The 24,640-nt window shown below is 46.1% G+C and overlaps 1 protein-coding gene across 1 annotated transcript; it reads right to left on the bottom strand.

The window, feature by feature from the left end:
• Positions 1 to 5,394: 5,394 nt before the first annotated feature.
• LOC307097644 (uncharacterized protein) lies at positions 5,395 to 24,113 on the bottom strand (the record flags this gene model as incomplete). The annotated part of the gene is made up of 10 exons (XM_079767719.1): positions 5,395 to 5,538; positions 5,975 to 6,229; positions 6,454 to 6,589; positions 7,031 to 7,181; positions 7,752 to 7,836; positions 21,638 to 21,790; positions 22,216 to 22,470; positions 22,601 to 22,736; positions 23,176 to 23,323; positions 24,059 to 24,113. 10 exons carry the CDS (start codon positions 24,111 to 24,113, stop codon positions 5,395 to 5,397), a joined length of 1,518 nt encoding a protein of 505 aa, XP_079623845.1.
• Between the last annotated feature and the right edge of the window lie 527 nt (positions 24,114 to 24,640).

Genomic DNA, 24,640 nt, shown 5'->3' with positions numbered 1-24,640 from the left:
GGCAGGTTCCGCTTCTGTTTTCCAGTCTTGGGCTTTATAACTCCCAGCAAGAGAGGAAAGGGCAGTGCTGGTAACCACAGGAACTGGTAGTCATGTTTTTTTCTCTCATTCTAAGCTGGCTGTCTTTTTGATCTGAAGTTTCCCCAGAGCTGCCCTTTGTTTTGCTAGAGGTGAAGTCCTGTTTTCCAGGATGAATTCTCCACCATGGTGCCGTATCTGGAGTGGGGTCATGGGGGAATCATGCCCTTCCCAGTTAGGGCAGTTTGTTAGAGGCCCATAAGAAACATGGGTGGGGGAGATTTGTTACACTGAGCATTCAGGAGCATATGCACTTTTATGGCTATATAGCTCATAGTAAGAAATGCATTTTGCAAAATGACTCAATGCCATACACATTATATGTGAGTACATGAACACAAACACACACACACATACAAATGAATCAAAAGTTTCAGCAAACAATATTTATCTTTACCACGTACAGTGCTCTCTGTTAGTTTCGATTCGATTTGATTCAATTTCGTTGCATTGCATTGCATTGCATTTCTCTTTGTTGGTAAAGCAGAAAAGGGCCTTAATTTATAATCAGGAAAGTCTCATTCTGAACCATAAGCCTGGATACATAAAATTGAAAAACATCTATGTGAGAGAGACACTTGATCAGTTGCTTCCTGCATGTGCCCTGACCAGGGCCTGGGATTGACCTGCAACTCAGGTATGTGCCATTGACTGGTAATTGAACCTATGACCCTTTGGTTTGTGGGCCAATGCTCTACCATTGAGCCATACTGGCCAGGGCCCCTCTAATGTATTCTTCATTTTAGTTATTGTATTCTTCATTTCTAATTGGTTCTTTTTTATGTTTTCTATCTCAATTTTTATATTCTCTATCTCCTTGTTGAAATTCTGACTGAGATCACTGAGCATCCTTATAAATAGTATTTTGAACTCTGTATATGATAGATTACTTGTCTCCATTTTGTTTAGTTCTTTTTCTGGAGTTTTGTCCTTTTCTTCTTCTTCTTCTTTTTTTTTTTTATCACTTTGGCTGCCTCCCTGTATTTGTTTCTATGTATTAGGTAGAGCTGATATGTCTCCTGGTCTTGGTATAGTGGTCTTATATAGTAGGTGTTCCCTGGGGCCCAGTGATGCAGTCTCCCTGGTCACCTGAGCTGGGTGCTCCAGGTATGTCCCTTGTGTAGATTGTGTGTGTCCTTCTGTTGTAGTTTAGCCTTGATCATTGTTGACACATCAATGGGAGGGATTGACCCTCAGGTTGATTGGTTGTAATAACTGGCTGTGACTATAGTGGAGGAGCTGTTGTGCAGGGGCTAACCTTATAGAGCAGAATTCACTTGAGCAGGGCCCTGGTGCCTGCCAAGTCTGTCCTTTTATTGCATCGTTTGTGGCACTGGAACCCAGGGGTGGGGAGTCCAATGTGGGGCTGGGACTCCTGGCTCCTGGGGGGGGGGGGGAACCTCTGCAGTCCAGATATCCTTCCTGATATTTAACCAAATCAGCCCATTCAGTGTCTCCACCCCTCCTACCAGTCTCTACGTGGCTTCTTCTTAGTTATAAGAGTTCTGTTCAGTTAGCCTACAGGCAGTTCTCCATGATGGTTTTTCTGTAGTTTAGTTGTAATTTTGATGTGGTCATGGGAGGAGGGAATACAGCATTTACCTACTGTGCCATCTTGACCGGAAGCCCCCTTATATTTCTAGTTTCCATTTACCATTCCAACAATAGGCTAGTATTTGAGGAGGGAAAGTCCTAGAATGCTCCCTCTCATTAGTTTGGCAAAGTACAGCTCTTCCTGTAGACTCTGTGATGCTACCACTCCCCTTACCACTCTCAACATCAATCAATTGAGCCCCGTCCTTGGGTCATCATCTTGTGTACCTCAGAATTAATATCATATCCATGATGATCTTTGCTGGGTGGGCTACCAGAGAGACAACAACTATTATTTACATTTCAGGGGTTCACAAGATGCATGTGTAGTGTGTGGTTTCTGCCAATGGTGAAGTCAGTGCTTGTAGGCTCAGCCTTTCTCCTCACAGTCTCCATTCCTGCTTCTGTCAGGGTATAGTTCTTAGATTGGGAGTGACTTTTCTTTTTTCTTTTTATTTTTTTAAAATATATTTTATTGATTTTTTACAGAGAGGAAGGGAGAGGGACAGAGAGTTAGAAACATTGATGAGAGAGAAACATCAATCAGCTGCCTCCTGCACACCCCCCACCGGGGATGTGCCCGCAACCAAGGTACATGCCTTTGACTGAAATCGAATCTGGGACCCTTCTGATGGCAGGTCGACACTCTATCCACTGAGCCAAACCGGTCAGGGCATGGGAGTAACTTTTCTTCTAGTAGCTCTAGAATAGCCTAATATTCTTCTACTGGGATTGCTTATTATGTGGAGGCCTTATAAAGGTGTCTCATCTGTCTAGGCTTTTCTCCATATCCTACATCCTTGGTTGCAAGAGGATTCCTTTGTTTACTAGTATTGAATGGAAAATGCTGCCCAGCTGCAGATATGATTTTGGTAAGACTGTTAGGGGAGAATGAAGGGGCCAATTATGTGAGACTAATGAGACAGGAAGTATAGTGTTTCAACAGTACAGGGTAGGGCTAACCCTCCAGGTGTCATTTGTGGAGTTTTCAGTAGTGCTTTTGTCTAACTGTATTTGGGAGAAAGATGGAGGGAGAAAATAAGTACCACAAACTAGGTGGCTTAAAACAACAGAAATTTATTCTTTGTGAGTTTGGAGACTGGAAGTTTGAGATCAACGTGTCGGCAGAGTTGTATTTTTCCTGCGAGCTGTGAGGAAGAATCTGTCCCATGCCTCTCTAGCTCTGGTGACAGTGGAAGTCCATGGTGGTTCTTGGCCTATAGATGCAGCACTCAATCTCTGCCTCTGTCATCACATGGCCTTTTCCCTGTGTGTGACTTTCTCCTCTTCTTATCAGGACACCAGCCATACTGGATTAAGGGCCCACCCGACTCCAGTTTAACCTCATCTAAATCAATTCTTCAAAGACCCTATTTCTAAATAAGGTCACATTCTGAGGCACTGGGAGTTAGGACTTCAATATGTTTTTTTGAGGGACACAATACAATCCATAACAACTCCTTCAGTACGTACACGTGCCAAGCCACTGCACACTGCATGACTATGTGAGGGTAATAGTTGCCAGGGAAACTGTGGGTACAGGAGAACAGTCCCTAGGTTCCCAGGGGAGGGCCTGGCATTGGGGTAGGGTGGGTGGAGGAAATATTTTCTTGTTGGGCTTTTGGACCTGGGCCCCAACAACCCTGACCCTGGGAACTGGCTGTTTAGCATTTATTTCCCTGTGTGCCGCCCTCAGCTGTCCTGAGGCCCTCTTCCCATGGGTTTGGGCAAAGCCCTCTTATCTGGACAGTTTCTCCTGCTGACCCTGTGATGCGAAGACTTTATCACTCTTGATGTTGGTCAGGGGGACGCACACTGTGGGCCTATCCTCTTCATGGCAGAACGAACACTGTGGCAATGTTGATGCGCTTATCTTCTCTGGGTGACAGCCACCAACTGCCTTTTTCCATGTCAGGGGACCATGTGATGCTCATTTGGTCTTCTGCAGTGGCTGTACTGGAGTCAGTGCCTGTCAATCTGTTGGAGTCCAATATAGCCTGTGGGCTCAGTCAAGCTCCCTGCAGTCTCCATTGGCCCTGCTACTTCTTGGGGCTGGCAGGACAGGCTGACTACTCTCCTCACATCTCCATTGTCCAGCTTCGAGGGAACAAGGGCCGCCTTGTGGATGTGCTGTCCTTAGGGGTTGGGGGTCAAGAATGGATGGGGTTTTAGCTGCAACTCAGTATGTGCTCTGATTTCCTAAGCAAATATTACACAGTGTCTCTGCCTCTTGTATCTCACATTTAAAAATTCTTATTTAGTTATACAAATGTAAAACATGAGTCAGGATAAAAAGAAAAAACATCTTTATATTATCATTTCAGCATATGTTCTCTTATTTTTGAGATCTTCCAAGTTTTGTTGTTGTTGGACATATGCTTGTGTGTTTTTTTTTTGTTTTTTTTGGCGTAGAGTCAGTCTATAATCAGTCTTGAACATATTATTCTCTTTTTATTTTACACGTATTGGTCATTGACAAAGGTGGAAGCTCAGATCTGTGGGCTGGTGGGCAGTGGGGAACGTGGAGGAGCTCTGGGGTTCCTGATCTGGGACCAACAGTAGCAGCTCTTTCTTGCATGGGGCCAGGCCTATCTTCTTAGGCCTCTTAGGGATCAAGGGCCTGTAAGAGGTCTTTTAACTGCAGGCTCCTGAGAGGTAGCTGGAGGTCACACCCTGTTCCTCTTGTATTTGATGTGTATAGCTGTGAGTGTACTCACCCAGCTCAGATGCTGGTGGGTATGGGATTCAGAGCATTCAAGGCCGTATGGAAAGAAATTTTGGAGGACTTCGCCTAACTCATGTATTCTTTTTCTGGAGACCTGGAGACACCATATCATATCTGAAGGAAGATGACAGTTGAATTTGGGTGGCTCTGATGTAATTCAGGGATGTGGCTCACTCTGATGCTCTTGGGGATCCCGCTCCTGAGCTAGAATGGCCTTGACCCTTATACAGCCCATTGTGACTGTTGCAGTAGACAGACACATCCTGAGGACTTCCAAGGGTCATCTCTCCCTCACCCTACTATCCTGAGCTCTCATGCTTGGGAAATTTTCTTTTTTCTCCACTTGGCAGATGCTTCTGTGGCTGTAGATACACTATAGAGATGACGATCATGAGGCAGAGGTGGGTGTAAAGACATAAACCCAGGCCTTGGCCCATCTTCAGAAATAGTCATGGAGAATTTGCTATGGCTCATCTGTGTCCTGTAGTGCAGTGGCCAAGGCATGGGTTTGAGGGAAGAAGAGAAGTGAGAGGAGAAGGGGAGTAGGAAGAGGAAGTGGAAGAGGGGACAGAGGAGAAAGAAGGTCGCTCAGTGCCAATATTACTCTGGATATTGAATGGTATTATGCAGATTAAAATATTTTCTTTAATAATCCATAGCACCACACAATGTTTATGGAAATTGGTGGGCTTGGTTATTAATCTGGCAAGAAAGGAGCCCAGCAAAATTCTTCATTCCCACTAGAGAAGAGGACCTGAACTCCTCCCTGTGGAGAAGTCCGTCTCTGGGGGAGCTCTGGGGAAGAAACAGTCTCACACACATGTGCCAGAGGCTGCATCTTTATTGAATTTTGTGGAGGATACAATCAGCAGGGGTTTTGGGTACTTCTGGGAGCCTCCCTGGTCTTGGGCTGTGTCCAGGCTCCTGTGGAACCTGGGGGCTACCCAGGGAGAGCTCTGGCTTTGGGATTTTTCCTGCGGCTGGCCAGGCTTCTGTGGCTACTTGCGCTTTAAAATTTTATTAATCCAGTGCACATATGAGGAGATTCGAGTGAAGACACCAGGAGGCTTTGCATCTGCACGTCCATATGACACAATACCCTGGGCCACCCCAGCACACAGAAGGGGGCCCCCAGAGTCACCCTGTGGGTTAAAAAAAGCAGATCATGAGCAGAGATTACTTCCTACTATTACTTCATCCTGGTTCTATCAGCACCCAGGCTGTCCCCAAGATACCCCAGAGTCAGGCCAGGAATCTTGACACCCGATGGAGTCATAAATCAGGAGTCATAATTTAAATGTCTTCTTTCTCTTTCTAGCATAGAACATAGATCCTGCCCCCCAACATCTTATTTTTTCTCTCCTGGAGCCCAGTATGCAGACTAGATGGGAAGATTAGAGGCAGGACTTGAGTATGAAAGGATAGAACCCAGAAGGAGGATTCCAGTTCCCATAGTTCTAGAAACCCATGAATGCAGACACCGGTAACTGAACCAGGGGACTTCCTGATCCACTCCCTCTCAACAGGACCCTGTCTCCCAGGAACTGATTATGAGGAGGAAGTGTAAGTTTGTGGTACCTTATATGGTGATCTTTTCTTCCTGGGGTTGCCCACACAGATTTGCAAGTTATGATTGTAAAACATATAGTGATTGCAGGCCTTGGCCTTCATGAGTCTCAACTTCACCTCTCTCAGAGTATCTGACCCTGGCTTTTCCACGCCTATTCTCCCCCAGCCAGTTGTTCGGCATACTTTTCCAGGTTGAATAAAGGTAGACTTGGTGGGCAGGGGGACTGTCCCCACAGCATGGTTCAGCTTGGCCTTCTTTTGTAGCTGTGAGGGAGGAAGAGTAGATGGTTGCCAGTCACAGGGAATGTGGGTGGTGTGGTATGGTAGAGGTTCCCTGGGCAGGGCCTAGAGTTTTTCCCGAATGGGGCGGTGATGACATGGAGTGGGGGTGGTACCTGAGGAAGTGGGTTGGAAGAGAATGAGAAAGGTACAAGTCAGGAGAAGGGTTAAGAAGGGGGAATTGAGAAGTCCAAGAAAGAGAATGGCACCTTCAGTAACATGATGTCATTGACATTAGTAAAATAGTTGTATTTCGGATGAACAAATTGTTCTTTGACTTCTAGCTCCTGCCATGTGGATTCTTCTTGTTTTATGTCATGAGCTCCAAGAATGACAGTAATTTTTCTGTTGAGAGGGAAGAGAGAGTCAGGAAAGGTGCTGGTCTCCTGAGAAGGGCCCATTTTGAGCAGAGTGACAACAGGCCCTCTTCATCAGTGTAGAGCCAACTGAGGAACTCAGTTCTTACTGAGGAAAGACGTTCCTCCCAGGGACCACAGCTGTTTTAGGAAGGGCCAGGCCCTGGCAGACTGAGAGAGCTCTCTGGCACCAGGACAAGAGGGGCAGTATTGGCCTGTCTTGATCTGGGTTGCCCGTTAGTAAAGCCCTGACCTCTGGGGACGGAGATGACTAATCAATCACAATGGCCCAGCTCCTCCGAATATACATCACTGACCATCTTGAGATTTGTTAGGCACAAAAATCTCTCCTGAGGCCACTTGAAAATTGTGTTAACTCTGGTTCCTACAAATCCTCACATGAAAAGAGAACAAATCAAAGTTTTCTTACCTTCCTTTACAATGAGCAGCTGTCACCACAAATTCTTGACTTATGAGAAATCCACCACAGTTGAAAACATAGCTCTGGTCAGAGATGATTTTCAGATAGGCCATGTAGGGACGGGAGTGTGGCTTGGACTCAATGCCACTGATAATCTTCCCTGAAATAGAAAATCCCAGGTTCCCAAACACAGGGTAACTAAGCCTTCAGACAGAGCACTAGGTAAGGAAAATGAGTTGAAAGCTGAGGCATCCCCCCATCCCCAGCCTCACCCTTACCTGTAATGTAACTCAGCCCCTCCATGTATCCTTTTTATTGGCTTTCCTTATCCCAGTCCACCCTGTCAATCCCACTTTTCAGAACACAATGGCTAGTCTTGATTCTGAGTTGTCATTTAAACATTTCTTCATGTCCTGATCCTGACCTTTTCCACATGAGAGCAAAGACAGAGGAGAAAAGGACCAGGAATCAGAATTATGGATATTTTGAGGAGAGCAGCTTAAGAAGTACTTCCAAAGCCAGTTTTCTATCTCCACCCAAGATTTTTTCCCCCCTAGGAAACTGTTACTAACAGCTGGGAAAGAATATGACTCTTCCAGGTAGAGATTTCCCCTGGAACACTTGCAATGGGATCTTGCATTCTCATTTTAGGGTCTTCTTTGACTCAGGTCAGTAAATTTGGAATAGAAGTTAAGGACCCAGAGGACAGGGAGTTATATCCTAGACTCACCAGCTCCAGCTTCAGGAGGCAAGAGGAAGACCAAGCAAAGGAGTAGAGCCTGCATTTTCCCAGCGATGCTGCCCATGGCAAGGTTCTGTCACTCCCCACTCTTGTCCCTGCTTTTATAACCCCAGTAATAGAAGAGTGTGTGTGTGCGGGGGTGGGGTGGTGAAGGGGGTGAGGGGGGTTCTGGAAACCACATTTTTGTTGTTCACTCTGGCCTGGCTTATCTTCCTAATCAGAGATTCTCATAGCTCTCCTCTCTGCTTGGCTGGTATGGAAACTGTGGTCAGAGCCCCAGAGTCCTGGCTTCTAGGGTGAGGAACGCACCTTTCTCATCTAATGCAGCTCTCTAGAGGCATACTCTTATCACAAATTGGAGGGGGTGCGTGTTTTAGATGTTGTAGGAATCTAGAACAGGGATCAGCAAACTTTTCCTATAAATAGCAAGATGGTAAATATTTTCAGCGTTGTGAGTCATACTGTCTCTGTCTCAGCTATTCAGCTCTGCCATCATAGCACAAAAGCAGACATAGGCAAGATGTAAACAAGTGGGAAGATGGTGTTGAGCAGTGGGCCAAAAAGTTGGACTTCTGCCACAAGTGGGGCAAAGATGAATATGAGAAGCTTGCTGAGAAGAGGCTCATAGAAGAGAGAGAAAAGAAGTATGGAAAACCAGTGCAGCCAGTCAAGGAGGAACTTCTCCAGCATAGGGACTACAAGGTGGACCTAGAATCCAAGCTTGGGAAGACAACTGTCATTACCAAGACCACCCCGCAATCTGCGATGGGAGGATATTGCTGCAATGTCTGTGACTGTGTTGTGAAGGACTCCATCAACTTCCTGGATCACATTAATGGAAAGAAACATCAGCGAAACCTGGGCATGTCTATGGGTGTGCAACTTTCCACCTTGGATTAGGTGAAAAAATGTTTTGAAGTCAACAAGAAGATGGAAGAGAAACAAAAGGATTATGATTTTGAGGAAAGAGCTTAGAGCAGAAGAGGAAAAGGCCAAAGCCTACAAGAAAGAGAAATGGAAAGAGGAGGAAAGGAGGGCTGACGTTTGAGGGGGGTGGTGAGATGCAGCTGTGATGGGCTTCTCTGGCTTTGGTTCCACCAAGATTAGTTACTGAGGCTTTCTGTGCTTGGCCCTTTGCTGGGCTTAACTTTGAATGTGGGCAAGGTCATTTTTTTTGAGGAGTTCTTGGGAAGTCCTTGAGTGGCAATGGGGAGGACTAGAGAGTGGGTGTTTGCAGTTTCCCTCCACCTTGAGAGAGAGCACAGGAGGCAGCGGTAATGCTGCAGCATATTCCTTTATCCTCAGTGTATCACTCAAGTAACAGGACCTCTGCTCATCTGCATTCCCAATAAAAAACCCTCTTCTGAGGCTGCTTTCCCAATACTTCCCCTGCATTTTTCCCTCTTCATCTATCCAGTCTTCTCTGAGCATCCTACATTTATCCTGTGTTCTGCCTTTAAAAAAAAGATATTTTTATTGATTTCAGAGAGGAAGGAAGAGGGAGAGAGTGATAGAAACATCAATGATGAGAATCATTGATCGGCTGCCTCCTGCATGCCCCCACAACCCTGGGGCATGTGCCCTTGACTGGAATCGAACCCGGGATCCTTCAGTCTGCAGGCTGACGTTCTATCCACTGAGCCAAACTGTCTAGGGCATGTGTTCTGCCTTTGTTTTAATGTTGACTCTTGCTGCAGCAGAAAGGTTCTCGCAGTCCCTAGTGTCCAGTTGATGTTATGTCCTTGACCAGCCACCAGTCCCCCCTTTCCTCATTCCTCACTGTGGTTCTTTGGCCACCTGGGCATGCATGTGTATGGGTCAGTAGTATGTGTGAATGTGTGTGCATGAATCTGTCACATAGAAGGAGCCTAAACTAGAACCTCAGAGCATTACTGCCTTGGGGCCTGATGTTCTTGGTTTCCTCAGTGCATGTAACAGGAAATTAAATGGGATGAGTGTTTGGTGTGGTTTTTGTCTGTTGAGTTTTTTAACCTTTGTTTTTCATATGTAGACTGTTCAGCTATTCCTGTTTGTTTTATTTTATTGAGGTTTACTCTGTTTTTGTCTTTCCTGTGAGCAAACTCTTGGAAGAAACTGTTTGATGCCAAAAAACAAAACAAAACCAAAACAAAACAGGAAAAAAACAACAACCCTCATATGGGAGCCTTTGGATCTTAGAGGCTATTCAACATGTATAATAAATGGCATTGACTGGGCCTAAAAAAAGAGTTGTAAACCAGTGGGTGTGACTGTATTCCAAGAAAACCTTATTTACAAAAACAGGAAGTGGGTGTATTTGCCCTACTTCCCAATCTAGAAGATCAGCCCTTCCTTCAAGGCAAATAATCAGCAGAAGATTAGATATTGAACACCCACAATATGTTTGGCACTGATAGAGCTTTACAGGTATCATCTCATTTAATCTTTTAAACATCCTTTTGGGTAAGTATTATTATACACAATTATGGAGCACTCAACTTATGCTCAGAATGTCACATAGCAGTTAAGACTGAAAATGTAATATGTTAGATTCTAAAACTCATACTTTTTCATTCCACTAAACTGAATAATAAGGGGTGTGGAATGAAGGGTTAATACAATGAATGGAGAAAGGAAGGAATGTGTAAAGGAGAACTCTTGTGTTCTCTAAGGAGTGTTGAGGTTTCCTACTGATACACTGAGAGTCAAGTTTTGTTTGATAATGAAATGATGTCTGCACTTGTCATTATTATTTTCTTTTTGTTAATCCTCACCCGATACTTTTTTCATTGGTTTTTAGAGAAAATGGAAGGGAGGGGGATCGACAGAGAGAATTGATTAGTTGCCTCCCACACGTGGCCTGACTGGTGCTGGGGATTGAGCCTGCAACTGAATTCTGGTACCCTTGACCAGAATTGAATCCAGGACTCTTCAACCCTCAGGCTGATACTCTAACTAAGCACTGAGTCAAACTAACTAGGGCTGCACTTGTAATTACTTGAGATATTACTCTGAGCTCTTATTATTTTACTAGAGGCCCAGTACATGAAATTCGTGCATGGGAGGGGGGGTCCCTCAGCCCGGCCCTGCACCCGTCAGGGGATCGAGCCTAAACCAGCAGTCGTACATCCCTCTCGCAATCTGGGACTGCTGGCTCCTAACTGCTCACCTGCCTGCCTGCCTGATCGCCCCTAACTGCCCTCCCCTGCCAGCCTGATCACCCCAACTGCCCTCCCCTGCTGGACTGATTGCCCCCTAACTTGCTTGCTCCCGCACGCCAGCTTTATCTTGGTCTGATCACGCCCCTAACTGCTTGTTCCCCCTCACTGGCCTGATCTCACTCCTAACTGCTTGCTCCCCTGCAGGCCTGATTGCCCCCAACTGCCTCTGCCTCAGCCCCCGCCACTGTGGCTTTGTCTGGAAGGAAGTTGGGCATCCTGAAGATGTCCAGTCGACCTGGTCTATTAGCATATTACCCTTTTATTAGTATAGATGTGCACCAAGAAAAGAAAATGTGTTCTCAATTAGATAGGAACATGCCATTGATTACAGGATTCATTCTTGAAAAGAGGTTAAAATGTGAAATATTGTGCACCTTAGAATCAATGAAATATTACAAACTATAGCATTATACAGGTACGTACTTTATCTTATTCACCCTCACATCAACTCTGAGAAGTACTGTTGTTTCCATTTTACCAATGAGGAATGGAGGCTCAGGGAATCTGAGTCACTTGAGAAGATTTCATAACCAATGAATATCAGAACTAGGTGTCAAGTACATGTCCTTCATGACTTCCCAAAGCTACCTGTGGCCATCTCCCAGAGTGACTGAATTAGAGAAAAAAAAAGCAACCCCTGAGAAATAACTATGTCTTTTTGTTTAGTTACTATGCACTGGCTCTGATATTAATTTCTAAAGACCCACAAGGCCTCTGTGCACCGCTAGTCAGAGGAGGGGCTTATGAAGTTATTAACAAGCTTTTGGCCTGGATCCACCTCATAATGTGTATGCGAGCTTGCGTGTGTACATGCACATGTAATATTTAGTTCTATGTAATTTTATCACTTGTGGGTTCATCTATCCACCACAATAGTCAAGTTATAGAACAGTTCTATTATTACAAGGATCTCATTTTATAACCACACTCACCTCTCCCCCACTGTGGTCACTTACCCCTTCCCTAGTGCCTTGCAACCATTAATCTCTTGTCTATAATGTTGTTATTTCAATAATGTTATATAGCCCAGCTGGAGTTGCTCAGTTAGTTGAGCAATGTCCTGTGCACTAAAAGGTTGCCAGTTAGATTCCTGGTCAGGGAACATACCGGGGTTGCGGGTTTGATCCCTGGTCGGGGCACATACTATGGAAGGCAACCAATTAATATTTCTCTCTCTCTTCCTCTCCCTTTCTCTATCTCTAAAATCAATAAAAACATATCCTTGGATGAGGATTAAAAAAATTAAAAAAGAATTCTATCTAATAAAGAGGGAATATGCTAATTGACCCTCACACAGTCGCAAAGATGGTGGCGCCTACAGCCATTAAGGAGGGAATATGCTGATTGACTGCCCCACCCTCAAAGATGGCAGCACCCACAGCCAATAAGGAGGGAATATGCTGATTGACTGCCCCACCCTCAATGATGGTGGTCCCCACAGCCAATAAGGAGGGAATATGCTAATTGACTGTCATGCCCTCAAAGATGGCAGTGCCCACAGCCACAAGATGATGACGTCCAGTCCCCTCAGCCCTGCTGGGGAGCCTGCCTCTGGAGTCCCCCAGGCCCCTCAGCCCCCAAGCTGCCCATGGAAGGCGCAAGGTGCAGGAAAGCCTCAGATGGTGGCTGCCCAGACACCCAGGACTGCCTGAGGCTCAGGTAACCAGGGCTGGCCGAGGCTTGCTTTTCTGGCAGTGACAGCAGCAGAAGTGTGATAGGGCGTCACCTTCTCCTGATTGCTGGGTCACCTCCCACCCCTGAGGGCTCCTGGACTATGAGAGGGGGCAGGCCAGGCTGAGGGAACCCCCTCCAGTGCATTAATTTTCATGCACCAGGCCTCTAGTGTTATATAAATGGACACATATTTGTCCTATGTAATAAAAGAGTAATATTCAAATTGACCATACCTCTGCTACACCCAAAAGCCATGCTCTCCAGCCAATCAGGAGCGAGTATGCAAATTAACCAAACCAAGATGGCTGCGGCCACAGAGCAAGCAAGAGACTTGGGCTTCCTTGGCAATGGAGGAAGCCAAGCTTCCCGCACACCCTGGCCAGCCCTGGACTCCTCTCAAGGCTACAAAGTTTCAATTATAGAAGATAAATAAATCCCAACAAAAATGGCAGCCACGGAGCAAGCAGGAGGCTTGGGTTTCCCTGGCAATGGAGGAACCCAAGCTTCCTGGCCTGCCTTGGCCTCCACTCAAGGCTACAATGTTTCAATTATAGAAGATAAATAAATCCCAGATACCAGGGCCTCTGCTTGGGTTGCCGGGGGCGTGGCCGGCCTGCAAACCACCACAGGGCCCTTGCCCAGGCCACCCCATGCCTTAAGGGAACCCCCCACGCTGATCCAGGACACCCTTCAGGGCAAACCAGCCGGCCCCCACCCGTGTACCAGGCCTCTATCCTATATAATAAAAGAGTAATATGCAAGTTGACTGTCACTCCAACACACAAGATGGCTGGCCCCATGTGGACACAGCATGGCCACCACAAGATGGCCAGCAAGGGAGGGCAGTTGGGAGGGACCAGGCCTGCAGGGGAGGGCAGTTAGGGGTGACCAGGCTGGCAGGGGAGCAGTTAGGTATCAATCAGGCTGGCAGGGGAGTGGTTAGGGGGTGATCAGGCTGGCAGGTAGAAGCGATTAAGGGCAATCAGGAAGGCAGGCAGGCGAGGAGTTGGGAGCCAGCAGTCCTGGATTGTGAGAGGGATGTCCAACAGCCCGTTTAGGCCTGATCCCGGGCAGTCGGACATCCCTTGAGTGGTTCCAGATTGGAGAGGGTGCAGGCTGGGCTGAGGGACAGCCCCTTGTGCACAAATTTCGTGCATCGGGCCTCTAATTTGTATATAAAATAGAATTTTATATGTTGATCTAATGTGTAAACCTGCTAAACTCATATTACTTTTAGTAGCTTTTTGTAGATTCCTTAAGATTTTCTGTAGATGAGCATGTCACCTGCAAATAAAGACAGTTTTCCCCCTGGCTGGTGTTACTAAGTGATTAGAGTGTCAGCCTTTGAACCAAAGGGTCTTGGGTTCAATTCCAGTCAAGGGCACGTACCTGGTCAACAGCATGTAGCTGGGTTGCAGGTTCCCCGCCCTGGTTGGAGCATGTGCGGAGGCAACCAATTAATGTGGTTCTCTCACATCGACATTTTTCTCTCTCTCCTTTCTTCCCTTCCCCCTCCTTTTCCTCTCTCTAAAATCAATGAAAAAAAAAATCTTCTAGTGGGGATTAACTAAACAAAACAACAACAACAAAAAGACAGTTTTCTTTTTAAATTATATACTGTTCATTTCTTCTTTTTGTCTTATTGTTCTTGCTAGGTCCTGCAGTGCAGTGCTTTGTTAAGAGTGGTGAGAATGACATTGTTTCTTCATTTAAGGGAAAAGCATTCAGTCTTTTACCATTATGTATGAAGTTAGACCTAGGTATTTGTAGATGCTGTTTATCAGGTTGAAGAAGTTCCCTTCTATTCCTTGTTTGCTGAATTAAAAAAAATCATGAATGAATGTTGGATTTTATTTAAAAACTTTTTTTGCATGGTTTGAGATGATCATAAGGTTTCCCATTTTTAGTCTGTTAATATGGTGAATTACAGGAATTGATTTTTTAATATTTAACTTTACAATTTTAGAATAAACTCTACCAGATCATGATACATCATTCCTTTCTATGTTGTTATATTTGATTTTCTAAACTATATAAGATAATATTTGAATCTTTTATTGCCTCTAAGATGGTCCTCTGTGATCCTGTCTCCTGGTACCTACTGTTGTGTAATATCCTTCACCCGAGTGTGGATTAGACTGACTGATTCACTTCTATTTAATAATATATTGTAGAAGTGACAGAAAGCCACTTTCATGATTATCTTTTTAAAATATATATTTTTATTGATTTCAGAGAGGAAGGGAGAGGGAGAGGGAGAGAGAGGTAGAAACATCAATAATGAGAAAGAATCATTGATTGGCTGCCTCCTGCATGCCCCACATGGGATCGAGCCCACAACCTGGGCATATGCCCTGACCAGGAATTGACCTGTGATCTCCTGGTTCATAGGTCGATGCTCAACCACTGAGCCAGGCTGGATGGGCTCATGATTATCTTGCTAAAACAATATGACTTCTATTTGGGCATCTTTCTTTCATCCCTCCTTCCTTTTTAAAAAATATTTTTATTGGTTTCTAGAGGGAGAGGAAAGGTGAGAGAGAGAGAGAGAGAGAGAGAGAGAGAGAGAGAGAGAGAGAGATGAGAGCACAACATCAATTGGCTACCTACTGCATGCTCCCCATCCGGGATCAAGCCCACAACCTGGGCATGTGCCCTGATCTAACTGGAAACTTGTCAGTGCACTGGATGATGCTCAACCAACTGACCCACATGGACCAGACCTTTTTCTTTCTTTCTTTCTTTCTTTCTTTCTTTCTTTCTTTCTTTCTTTCTTTCTTTCTTTCTTTCTTTCTTTCTTTCTTTCTTTTAATCTTAAAGTTCTTTTCTTTTGCATTAGGAGAAGCAAACTGGCATATTGTACATAACTCTATGGAGTGACTCTAATGGGTGTGTGATGAACTGAGGCCCTTAGTTCCTTAGTCTGTGTGAAACTGAAACCTATCAACAACCACCTGAGTGAGCTTCAAAGTGGATCCCATAGCCCCAATCAAGGCTTCAGATGAGACCACAGCCTCAGTCAACAGCTTGATTAAGCCTCATGGGTGAAATTGAACCAGGAGCTCTTAGCTAAATTACACTTGGATTCCTGATTCACAGAAATTGTGGTTTTAAGTCATCAGGTTTTGGGGTAGTTTGTTTTGCAGAAATAATTAACACAATGTTCATGAAGGATATTTATCTGTTTCCTCTTGTTGTAATATTTTTGTCTGTTTTTGGTATAAGGGTAATAATGACCTCAAAGAATGTGTTGGGAAATGAGCTCTCCTTTTCTATTTTTTTAAAAAAAATATTTTTATTGATTTCAGAGAGGAAGGGAGAGAGATAGAAACATCAATGATGAGGGAGAATCATTGATCGGCTGCCTTCTGCACGCCCCCTACTGAAGATCAAGCCCACAACCTGAGCACATGCCCTACCGGGAATTGAACCAGGACCTTCTGGTTCATAGGTTGATGCTCAACCACAGAGCCACACTGGCCAGGCCTCTTCTATTTTAAAAGAAGGTTTGGAAGAATTGATATTACTTTTTTCCTCTAATGTTCGGTACAATTCACTAGTGAAGCTTTCTGGGTCTGAAGCTTATTTGAAGGAAGACGAGTAACTACATGATGTGATACTCTAGAGAACACATTTATTATTGAGTGAGTTTGATAATTGTGTCTTTTAAGGAATTTTTTCATTTTACCTAATTTGTCAAATTTACAGCATAAAGTTATTCATAATATTACCATATTATTCCTTTTAATAGCTGTAGAATCTGTATATATATTAATAAATCTTTATTGTTCAGATTATTATAATTGTTCCTCTTTTTTCCCCCCATAGCTCCCCTACACCTGGTTCCCACCCCACCCTCTGCCTTTAACCCCCGCACTGTCCTCATCCATAAGTGTATGATTTTTGTCCAGTCTCTTCCCGCACCCCCACAGCCCTCCCCCACCCCGAGAATTGTCAGTCCACTCCCTTTCTTTCTTTCTTTTTTTTAAAAATTTCTTTATTGATTAAGGTGTCACATATTTGTCCTCATCCCCCCATTCCCATCCCACACCCCTCCCCACGGATGCCCCAACCCCATGTTGAACTTAACCATTGGTTAGGCTCATATGCATGCACACAAGTCCTTTGATTTATCTCTCCCCCCTCCCCCCACCCTTCCCTATCCTCCCTCTGAGGCCCGATAGTCCGATCGATGCCTCCTTGTTTCTGGTTCTGTTGTTGTTCATCAGTCTATGTTGTTCATCATTTCCCCTAGATGAGCGAGATCATGTGTCACTAGAGATATACATATATGAACTGAATGTGAGATGAGCAATAATAGTTATGATGTCAGGCAAATGAATCAGTCTGTAGTGAGTTTCTTTCTGGACCAACAGTTCTTTTGAGACCCAATATCAATGTCCACCAGTTCCTTATGTGTACATGTCGGCACTGACCCCTCAGCTCTGGATGGTGGACAAATGGTGGTAATGCAGGTTTGATTCCCTCTGGTTGGGTCTCGGCCGGACCCAGGGGCACGGCTTCATCCGGACCCAGGGGCATGTGGCCTCACCCGGACCCAGGGGGTGCGTGGCCTCACCTGGACCCAGGTGCGCGCGGCTTCCCCCTGACCCGGGATTCAGCCTCACCCGGATCCAGGGGCACATGGCCTCACCTGGACCCGGGATCCAGCTTCACCCGGACCCAGGGGCGCATGGCCTCACCTGGACCCAGGGGCGCGTGGCCTCACCCGGACCCAGGGGCGCGTGGCCTCACCCGGACCCAGGGGCGTGTGGCCTCTCCCAGACCCAGGGGCGCGTGGCCTCACCCGGATCCAGGGGCACATGGCCTCACCCGGACCCGGGATCTAGCTTCACCCGGACCCAGGGGTGCGTGGCCTCACCCGGACCCAGGGGCGCGTGGCCTCTCCCAGACCCAGGGGCGTGTGGCCTCACCCGGACCTAGGTGTGTGCGGCCTCACCCGGACCCGGGACCCAGCCTCACCCGGATCCAGGGGCATAAGGCCTCACCCGAGTCCACTCCCTTTCTATGCCCCTGATTCTATTATATTCACCAGTTTATTCTGTTAATCAGATTTTTTATTCACTTGATTTTTAGATTCACTTGTTGATAGATATGTATTTGTTGTTCATAATTTTTTTCTTTACCTTTTTCTTCTTCTTCCTCTTCTTAAAGAATACCTTTCAGCATTTCATATAATACTGGTTTGGTGGTGATGAACTCCTTTAGCTTTTTCTTATCTGTGAAGCTCTTTATCTGACCTTCAATTCTGAATGATAGCTTTGCTGGGTAGAGTATTCTTGGTTGTAGGTTCTTGCTATTCATCACTTTGAATATTTTTTGCCACTTCCATCTGGCCTGCATAGTTTCTGTTGTGAACCTGGGCCAGGGATATGTGGGTGATTTTCTATGGAAAGGGTCATGGTGGAATGAGTGGTTTCTTGGACCCTTAGGTATCTCTTAGCCCAGCTCACCACCCCTGTTCAGGTGTCTTCCTCACTCTGCTCACCTGGCTTTTCAGGTGCATTCCTCTCAGAGCTAGATTTTCTTTGGATCTGAGACTCACACATGTCATAATAATCTTCTGAGATGCCACTAGGACTTTTTTTGTTACCTCTGAGTTACCTATCCCTTGCAACAGCCTTTTTCTCTTTTGGTTTTCCCACATGTAACATCCCATGCACAACTGGTCAGAGCCTTAGTAGTAATGATGCTCTGTGTACCTCCATTTCCACTTCCTAGAATGTGTCTGAATAGTTGCCATCATCTACATATTCCCAGCCCACCTATCTGCACTTCATCCGCTCAATTCCCTAGTTCTAGCTCTTGTGCAAGAAGAAGGACCTCAAAGTGGAAGTCTTTTGGCCTGTGTACAGATGGCTGGGAAGAGGCAAGAGATGGAAAATGATCTGTTGCTCTGTGTTGGGCCTTAGAGCCAGGGAGGAGCTATGTTTCCTGAGCCTTCTTGAGTGACCTGGGACCCAGTAGATGAGTCAGGCTGGAGGAGAGGGTGGAGATGGGGCCTGATCAGCTGCTGAGCCAGGAATGCAGGCATGGGGCACTTAAGTTGTATCCAGTCCCTGTTTCTTGTCTCCATCAGGATTTGGGATGGCTCTGCCCACAGAGATGTGCTTCTGGGTGGCTACCCCTTTGGTGATGTGGGCACCATGAGTAACACCTGTTTGTGTAGAAAAGATGAAAAGGGTGCAGTTTATCTTGACATTCCCTAGTCATTCTGGTCTCCCTTGCACTGGGAATTTGGGGTCTCAGTGATGATTGTCTGCCAACAAAGTCTTCACTCTCCAGTGTGAATACCAGGAGGTGTGTGTGGGGAAGAGGGGGTCATTCAGGGCCATATTAGAGGCTGGCTACCTCTGAAACCCATTCTAATTGTCAAAGTTGTAACAGCAGCTACTAAAATAAACATTGTAAAATTTCTGTTTTAATAATTTGCTATATAGTGGATCATATTGTAGCATTGGAAAATTGTACTTTGGAAAATCCATTAGAAACTTGAAAAATCAATCTTGGCAGGGTATCAGGCTAACAGAGTTCTTAATTGTTCTGGGGGATCATGCTGTCTAAAATCTTGAAATCATTTATAATTTATTTTTCAGATTTCATGCACTTCTGATGGTTTTTTCCACATTTCTATTTTCCCTGAGCGATTGGGACTGACCTGTGCTGCCCTCTGTTGTCCTACATAAGGTTCAGATGGCTTTCTCCAGGGGCACCCACTTTTCCCCCAAACTCAGGCACCATTATCAATGTCATCACCAGTCACTTCTGCAATTCTGCTACAGTTGTGATGAGTAGCCAGTGTCCAGTTTCTCCTGACCTTGATCCTCTGTGCAGGGCCAGGGGCAGCAGCCTTTGTAGACGGGAAGTCTGCCTTGGCTATTCGGTTGGGAGAGAGGTTCCTCATGAGGTTACTGCACAAGGGCTTGTTTTGGTTTTATGATTTTCCAGTTTAGTCAGTAGGGTCCCTAATGCACAGAGTCCGTACTTGGAAAAAGAAAGTGGGAGGAATTGTCATCCTTTTGCATTAGCTTCAATGTGCCTTGAAAATAGGTTCTTGCCAAAGCTCTGCGGCTGAGGTTTATTTAGTGGGGAAGCGTGCAGAGCTTTGGGAAGTGGTGCGCCTGAGTCTGGGATGGTCAGGAAAGAAATTATATTTTGGAAGTGAGTACCGTGAGGTCTATAGAAACATTTCTAGAAGAGCAGCTGGAGGCAGAGAGCTGCCTTAGAAGTGCTGAGTGTCAGAGAAAAGATGGGGAAGTGAGATGGGTTTGCCCTGGGTGTTTCCTGGGGACTGAATCCTGAGACTGGGTGGGGCTCTGGGAATCTCAGTACCGGTCACAGACAGTAAGGGCTGGGTGAGGGCTCTTCCACCCTTTCTCCTTCCAAGCTCTATCATCAAGTATTCTTTCCATTTGGCAATGCAAACATTTGAAAAATGAGACTGTTATCCCCCAGAACATGCAGTGATGGAATTCCTATGGTTAGGTTGTAGCACTTATAGAGAGAATGACTGTATTGTCAAAGATGCATTGTTGATTAAAATTTTGTTGCTAAATAGCTTATACTGAATATTAGACAAATGACTTTCTAATAAGAACTTTGGAATTTACCAAAGTATTTATGTATATAGCCAATTGGATTTGCTATGTGTTCAATGTAATTCCACTTAGAGGATGGAAACTGCTAAGTTCAGATGGTAAATGTCAGACTACAGGGAATAATTGACATTTTGATGGACATAGAAGAACCTCCCAACTGATTCTGTACAGTCACATTAAGAGTGTGTTTAAAGTGTGATTTTAAGTCATGTGACTTCAGTAACCTTTTATTTTGAATATAATATTAATGCAAACAGTCCTGGGATAATCTTTAGGGTAGAAGTCATGTTATTTTAGTCAACATATGGGTTGAGTTTGGTAAAATTTTAGAGTATTGAAAACAGGAATCAGGCCCCTGTCATATTGAAAATGAGGACATTGGTCTACATTGGTTGGCATGGATTTGAGAGAAGGACTCTGGCTATCAATGGACACTTGGGTTGCTTCCATCTCTTGGCCATGTGAGTAAGTGCTAGTGTGAACATGGGTGTTCACTGGATATTTTTTAAAAATATGTTTTTATTGACTTCAGAGAGAGGAAGGGAGAGGAAGAGAGAAATAGAAACATAAGTGATGAGAGATAATCATTGATCAGCTGTCTCCTGCATGCCCCTACTGGGGATCAAGCCCACAACCTAGGCATGTGCCCTGACAGGGAATCGAACCATGATCTCCTGGTTCATAGGTTGACACTCAACCATGAGCCACAGTGGCCAGGTTCATTGGCTATTTTTAAGCAAGCAGATCCCTTTCTTTCTTCTAGGCCTTGTATGATTATTTTTTTTTATATTTAGATCTCTGGTCCATTTGAGAATTACTTTGGATTATGGTGTGAAGAGTGGATCCAATTTTATTGCCCCTAGCCAACCAAACTATCTAGTTGTTTTGATGCCATGTATTAAAAGTTCCTTTTTTCCCAGTGATTTGAGATGCCACCTTTGCCATATATTAAATTGAACATTGTATGGAATTTTAATTCTTTCCTTTGGTCAGCCTGTGCTACACACACCAGTGGCACAGAGTTCTAGAGTATACTTTAATGTCTGGTAGGAGAGTTTTTGGTAGGGTGGAGAGTAGAGACCCTTGCCCTGCTAAGACATCTGGCTTTCCGTCACTCCCCAAAGCTATGTGGGGAGGGAAGATGGGGAATGGTTGGCTCGGAGGAGGTTCATTTGCCCTGAGGAAAAGACCCAATTTTCTTGCAGGAGGTCAGTCTCAGTCCTGGATACATTTGCTTTATACAGAATAGATGTTTAATAACACGAGAAATCTGTTATTTCCACTGTAGACATGGCCATTTATTAAGGCTCTGGCAACCCCACTGGAGCTGGCTTCCATCCCAGAGAAGTCAGTTACAGAGGGAAGAAAGATCTCAGTGTGCTCTCTTTTGGTTAAGTTGGCTCATTGTTCTATTTATCCAGGGTAGGAAACGAGCAATCCTGGTGAAGACTGTTGGAGGAGCCCCGAATCTTCTTCCATAGGAGACAATGCCCTGGGCCACATTGTTACACACAAGGGGGCCTCCAGTGTCCCCCTGTGGGTGTGGAGAGGAAGGGACACTAAGCCAGCCCTCACTCCCCCCCACTCCATATCTCCCATGCTTGGTCCCTAAGGTCTGGCCCTCAGAGGAGGGAGGCTGGTGCAGGTGAAGAAGTCAAGCTCCTGTGTCTTTCATTACCTAGGCTATAACCCTGGCTGTGGTGACTGTCTCTAGCTCAATTCAAGTCAAGGTATCTTGCCCTTTCCCATGAAAACGCTGCACTGACCTTAAGTTTTGCATGTGTATCCATTGTGTGTCCCATGCTCCTCCCCTTCCCTCAGAGACTGGGTTGATGGGAAACCCCCCACTTTATGTTGGTCTGGCCCCCAGACAGGCTGTGGGGATGTAGTCTATTCCCACTGCCTTGTTCTGCACAGCCCTCCTGTCTCAGGTAGTGTTGCAGATGCCAGTGGCCTTACCAGGAAGGTGGTCTTCTCTTCGATCTGGTCTCCTACACAAATCTGCCTTTGGCCGTTGAAGGTATCAAAGTAGTTGCTGCATTCCTGATCCCTCTGCACTCTCAGCTGCACATCCCGAAGTGTGTCTGTTCTCCTGTGCTGGCTGACCAGGCCCCAGCCAGCCACAGTGCACAAGGACCCAGGACTCAGTCTGATCTGGGACTGAGGCAGAGCCACTGGCCTCACAAATCGATTCCGTCTGGCTCTATTTTCCAGCTGGCAGGAAGAGTGCAGGCACTCAGGGAAGGTCTATGCAGCCCTCACCCACCACCCCTGGGACTCTGCCCCTGCTTCCTCCTCCCTGAAGCCCCCATGCTGGGAAGGAGCCAGCTCAGGCAGGTGGTACCTGCAGTAACATGATGTCATTCAGGTGGTTCTGCTGATTATATCTAGGGTGGCGGATGGCTCTGAGCACCAATATACTCTGCTGGGTCCTTTCCCGTCTCCTGATGTTGTGGGCCCCCAAGATGACGCGCATACGGCTGCAAAGGAGTAGTGGCTTAGGGGTAGGTATGAGCCGCATGTGTTAAAGTCCACCAGCTGTGCTGAGCAGGTGAGAGCTCAGGGCAGCAGAACTGCAGCTGAGGGAAATGAGGAGCCAGAGAGGCCCTGGGGTTGAGATCTCTGTGTCTGCTGCTTCTCCAAAGCCTTGCACTGGGGATGGTGGGGGACACACTGACCTTAAGTTTTGCCTCCCCTAGAATAACTTGAGAAATAGCTTGCATTCATATTTTGAGGCCTAATGCATGCCTTCCACCTCTTCCTCTTGACCTCAATTACACTAGACTATTCCCTGCCTCCCAGGGTTTACTTAGTCTCTCTTCACCCCTTCATTACTAGAACCCTGCTTTTGGCTGCATGGTCTTCTGAACTCTTCTGAACCTGCTCTACTGGCCACCTGGAAGATCCTTAATTCCTCACCTTCCCCAGCAGCGAGCTGATGTCATCACAAAGTCTTCTCGCACCAGGAATCCTCCACAAGTGCTCAGACCCCTTGGTGTTCGGGTTAGAAGATAGGCCATGTAGGGGTGGGAATGGGGCCGGGCCTCTTGGCCTCCGATGATCTCCCCTGGAAGGAAGTATTCAGCACTTATCTCTGTGCTCGCTGAACTCACAGCTTGGTTGATCTTGAAAGGCTAGAAGATGGGGAAGCTACAGAGATGATGCAGGGAAAGGAGGATTTGGTGGTAAGAATTGGGGTTTGCAGGGTACCACATTATGGGAGAGGGCTCCAGGATTCTTCAGGAAACACTGCCGGCTCCCACCCCATACCTCAGCTTCCTCCCACCTCCCCAAAAGGAGAACAGCCAGGCAAGGCACCTAAGCCTCTCACAATGTGGAGAGATCTCCACTGTCGGCATCCAGAGTCCACGGGAGTAGCTTCTCCCTGAAATTCCCAGGGACTTTCTCGTTCAAGGACCTTCCTGTTCCTTCTGAGTCCAGCTCATGACTAGCTTACAGACTGTTTTTCAAGAATCTAGATATGACCTGAGGGGACTGTTATTGTGTATCCTTGTCTCCTTGGCTTTGGCATATGGGCTGCAGAAAAATTGATAGAGCAGAGTTACAGAGCACATTCTACATGCCAGGGGCAATTCCAAGAGTTCCATGTACACTAACTAACGTAACCATCTTACAACTCCATGAGGTGGCATTGCTGTTATTTCTATTTATAGATGAAATACCTGGGAACTGTGAATGCAGACACTGTGCCCAATGACACACAGTGAGGAAGTGCTGAGGGAGTGTGGGCCCAGAGTCTACGGGATGGGATTGGGCCTCTGGGGTTTGGACGGTCACTCACCTGCCCCAGCCCCTGCGGGTAGGAGAAAGGCCACCAGGAGCAGGAGTTGCTGCATCTTCCCAGGAAGGCTGACCAGTCAGTTGCTGCTAGTGCTTCCTCCTGCAGACTTTTAATCCCCAAGAGAGGAAGGAAGGGTAGGGTGGGGACTCAAGGGCTCCCATTCCAATTTTTCTGTTGGTGTAATAGGTTTCATCACCCTTGGCTGGCCACGAGGTTGGTTTACAAACCACCAGTGACCTGGGGGAAGGCAACACTGGATCTCCCACAGCCGCTGAGTCATGTTCAGCAGAAATGGGAACCAGGGCACAAGGAGAGAAGCTTTGGGCATGGCGCCCCAGGACCTAAACCCATCTAATTCAATAATATCCCAAGAAGGCACAGAAGCTGCTAGCTGCCTACTACCTCATTTCCTATCCCTCTGGGATGGAAGCCTGCCTGAACTCACCCTTTGAGCCCTGGCCACCTGCTGAAACCCTGGCTGCTCCCACCTCTTTCTAGAAGCTGTCAAGGCAGATTGAGTAGCTCTCTCTGCTGGGTGGGTGGAGGGTGCTGACAGGGAAGGAAAATGGCAGAACAAGGCTG

Source organism: Cnephaeus nilssonii (assembly GCF_951640355.1).
Source record: "Cnephaeus nilssonii genome assembly, chromosome: 4".
Classification (NCBI taxonomy): Eukaryota; Metazoa; Chordata; class Mammalia; order Chiroptera; family Vespertilionidae; genus Cnephaeus; species Cnephaeus nilssonii.
The sequence above is the reverse complement of the archived record's forward strand: the minus strand, read 5'-3'. Positions and strand labels throughout refer to the sequence as shown.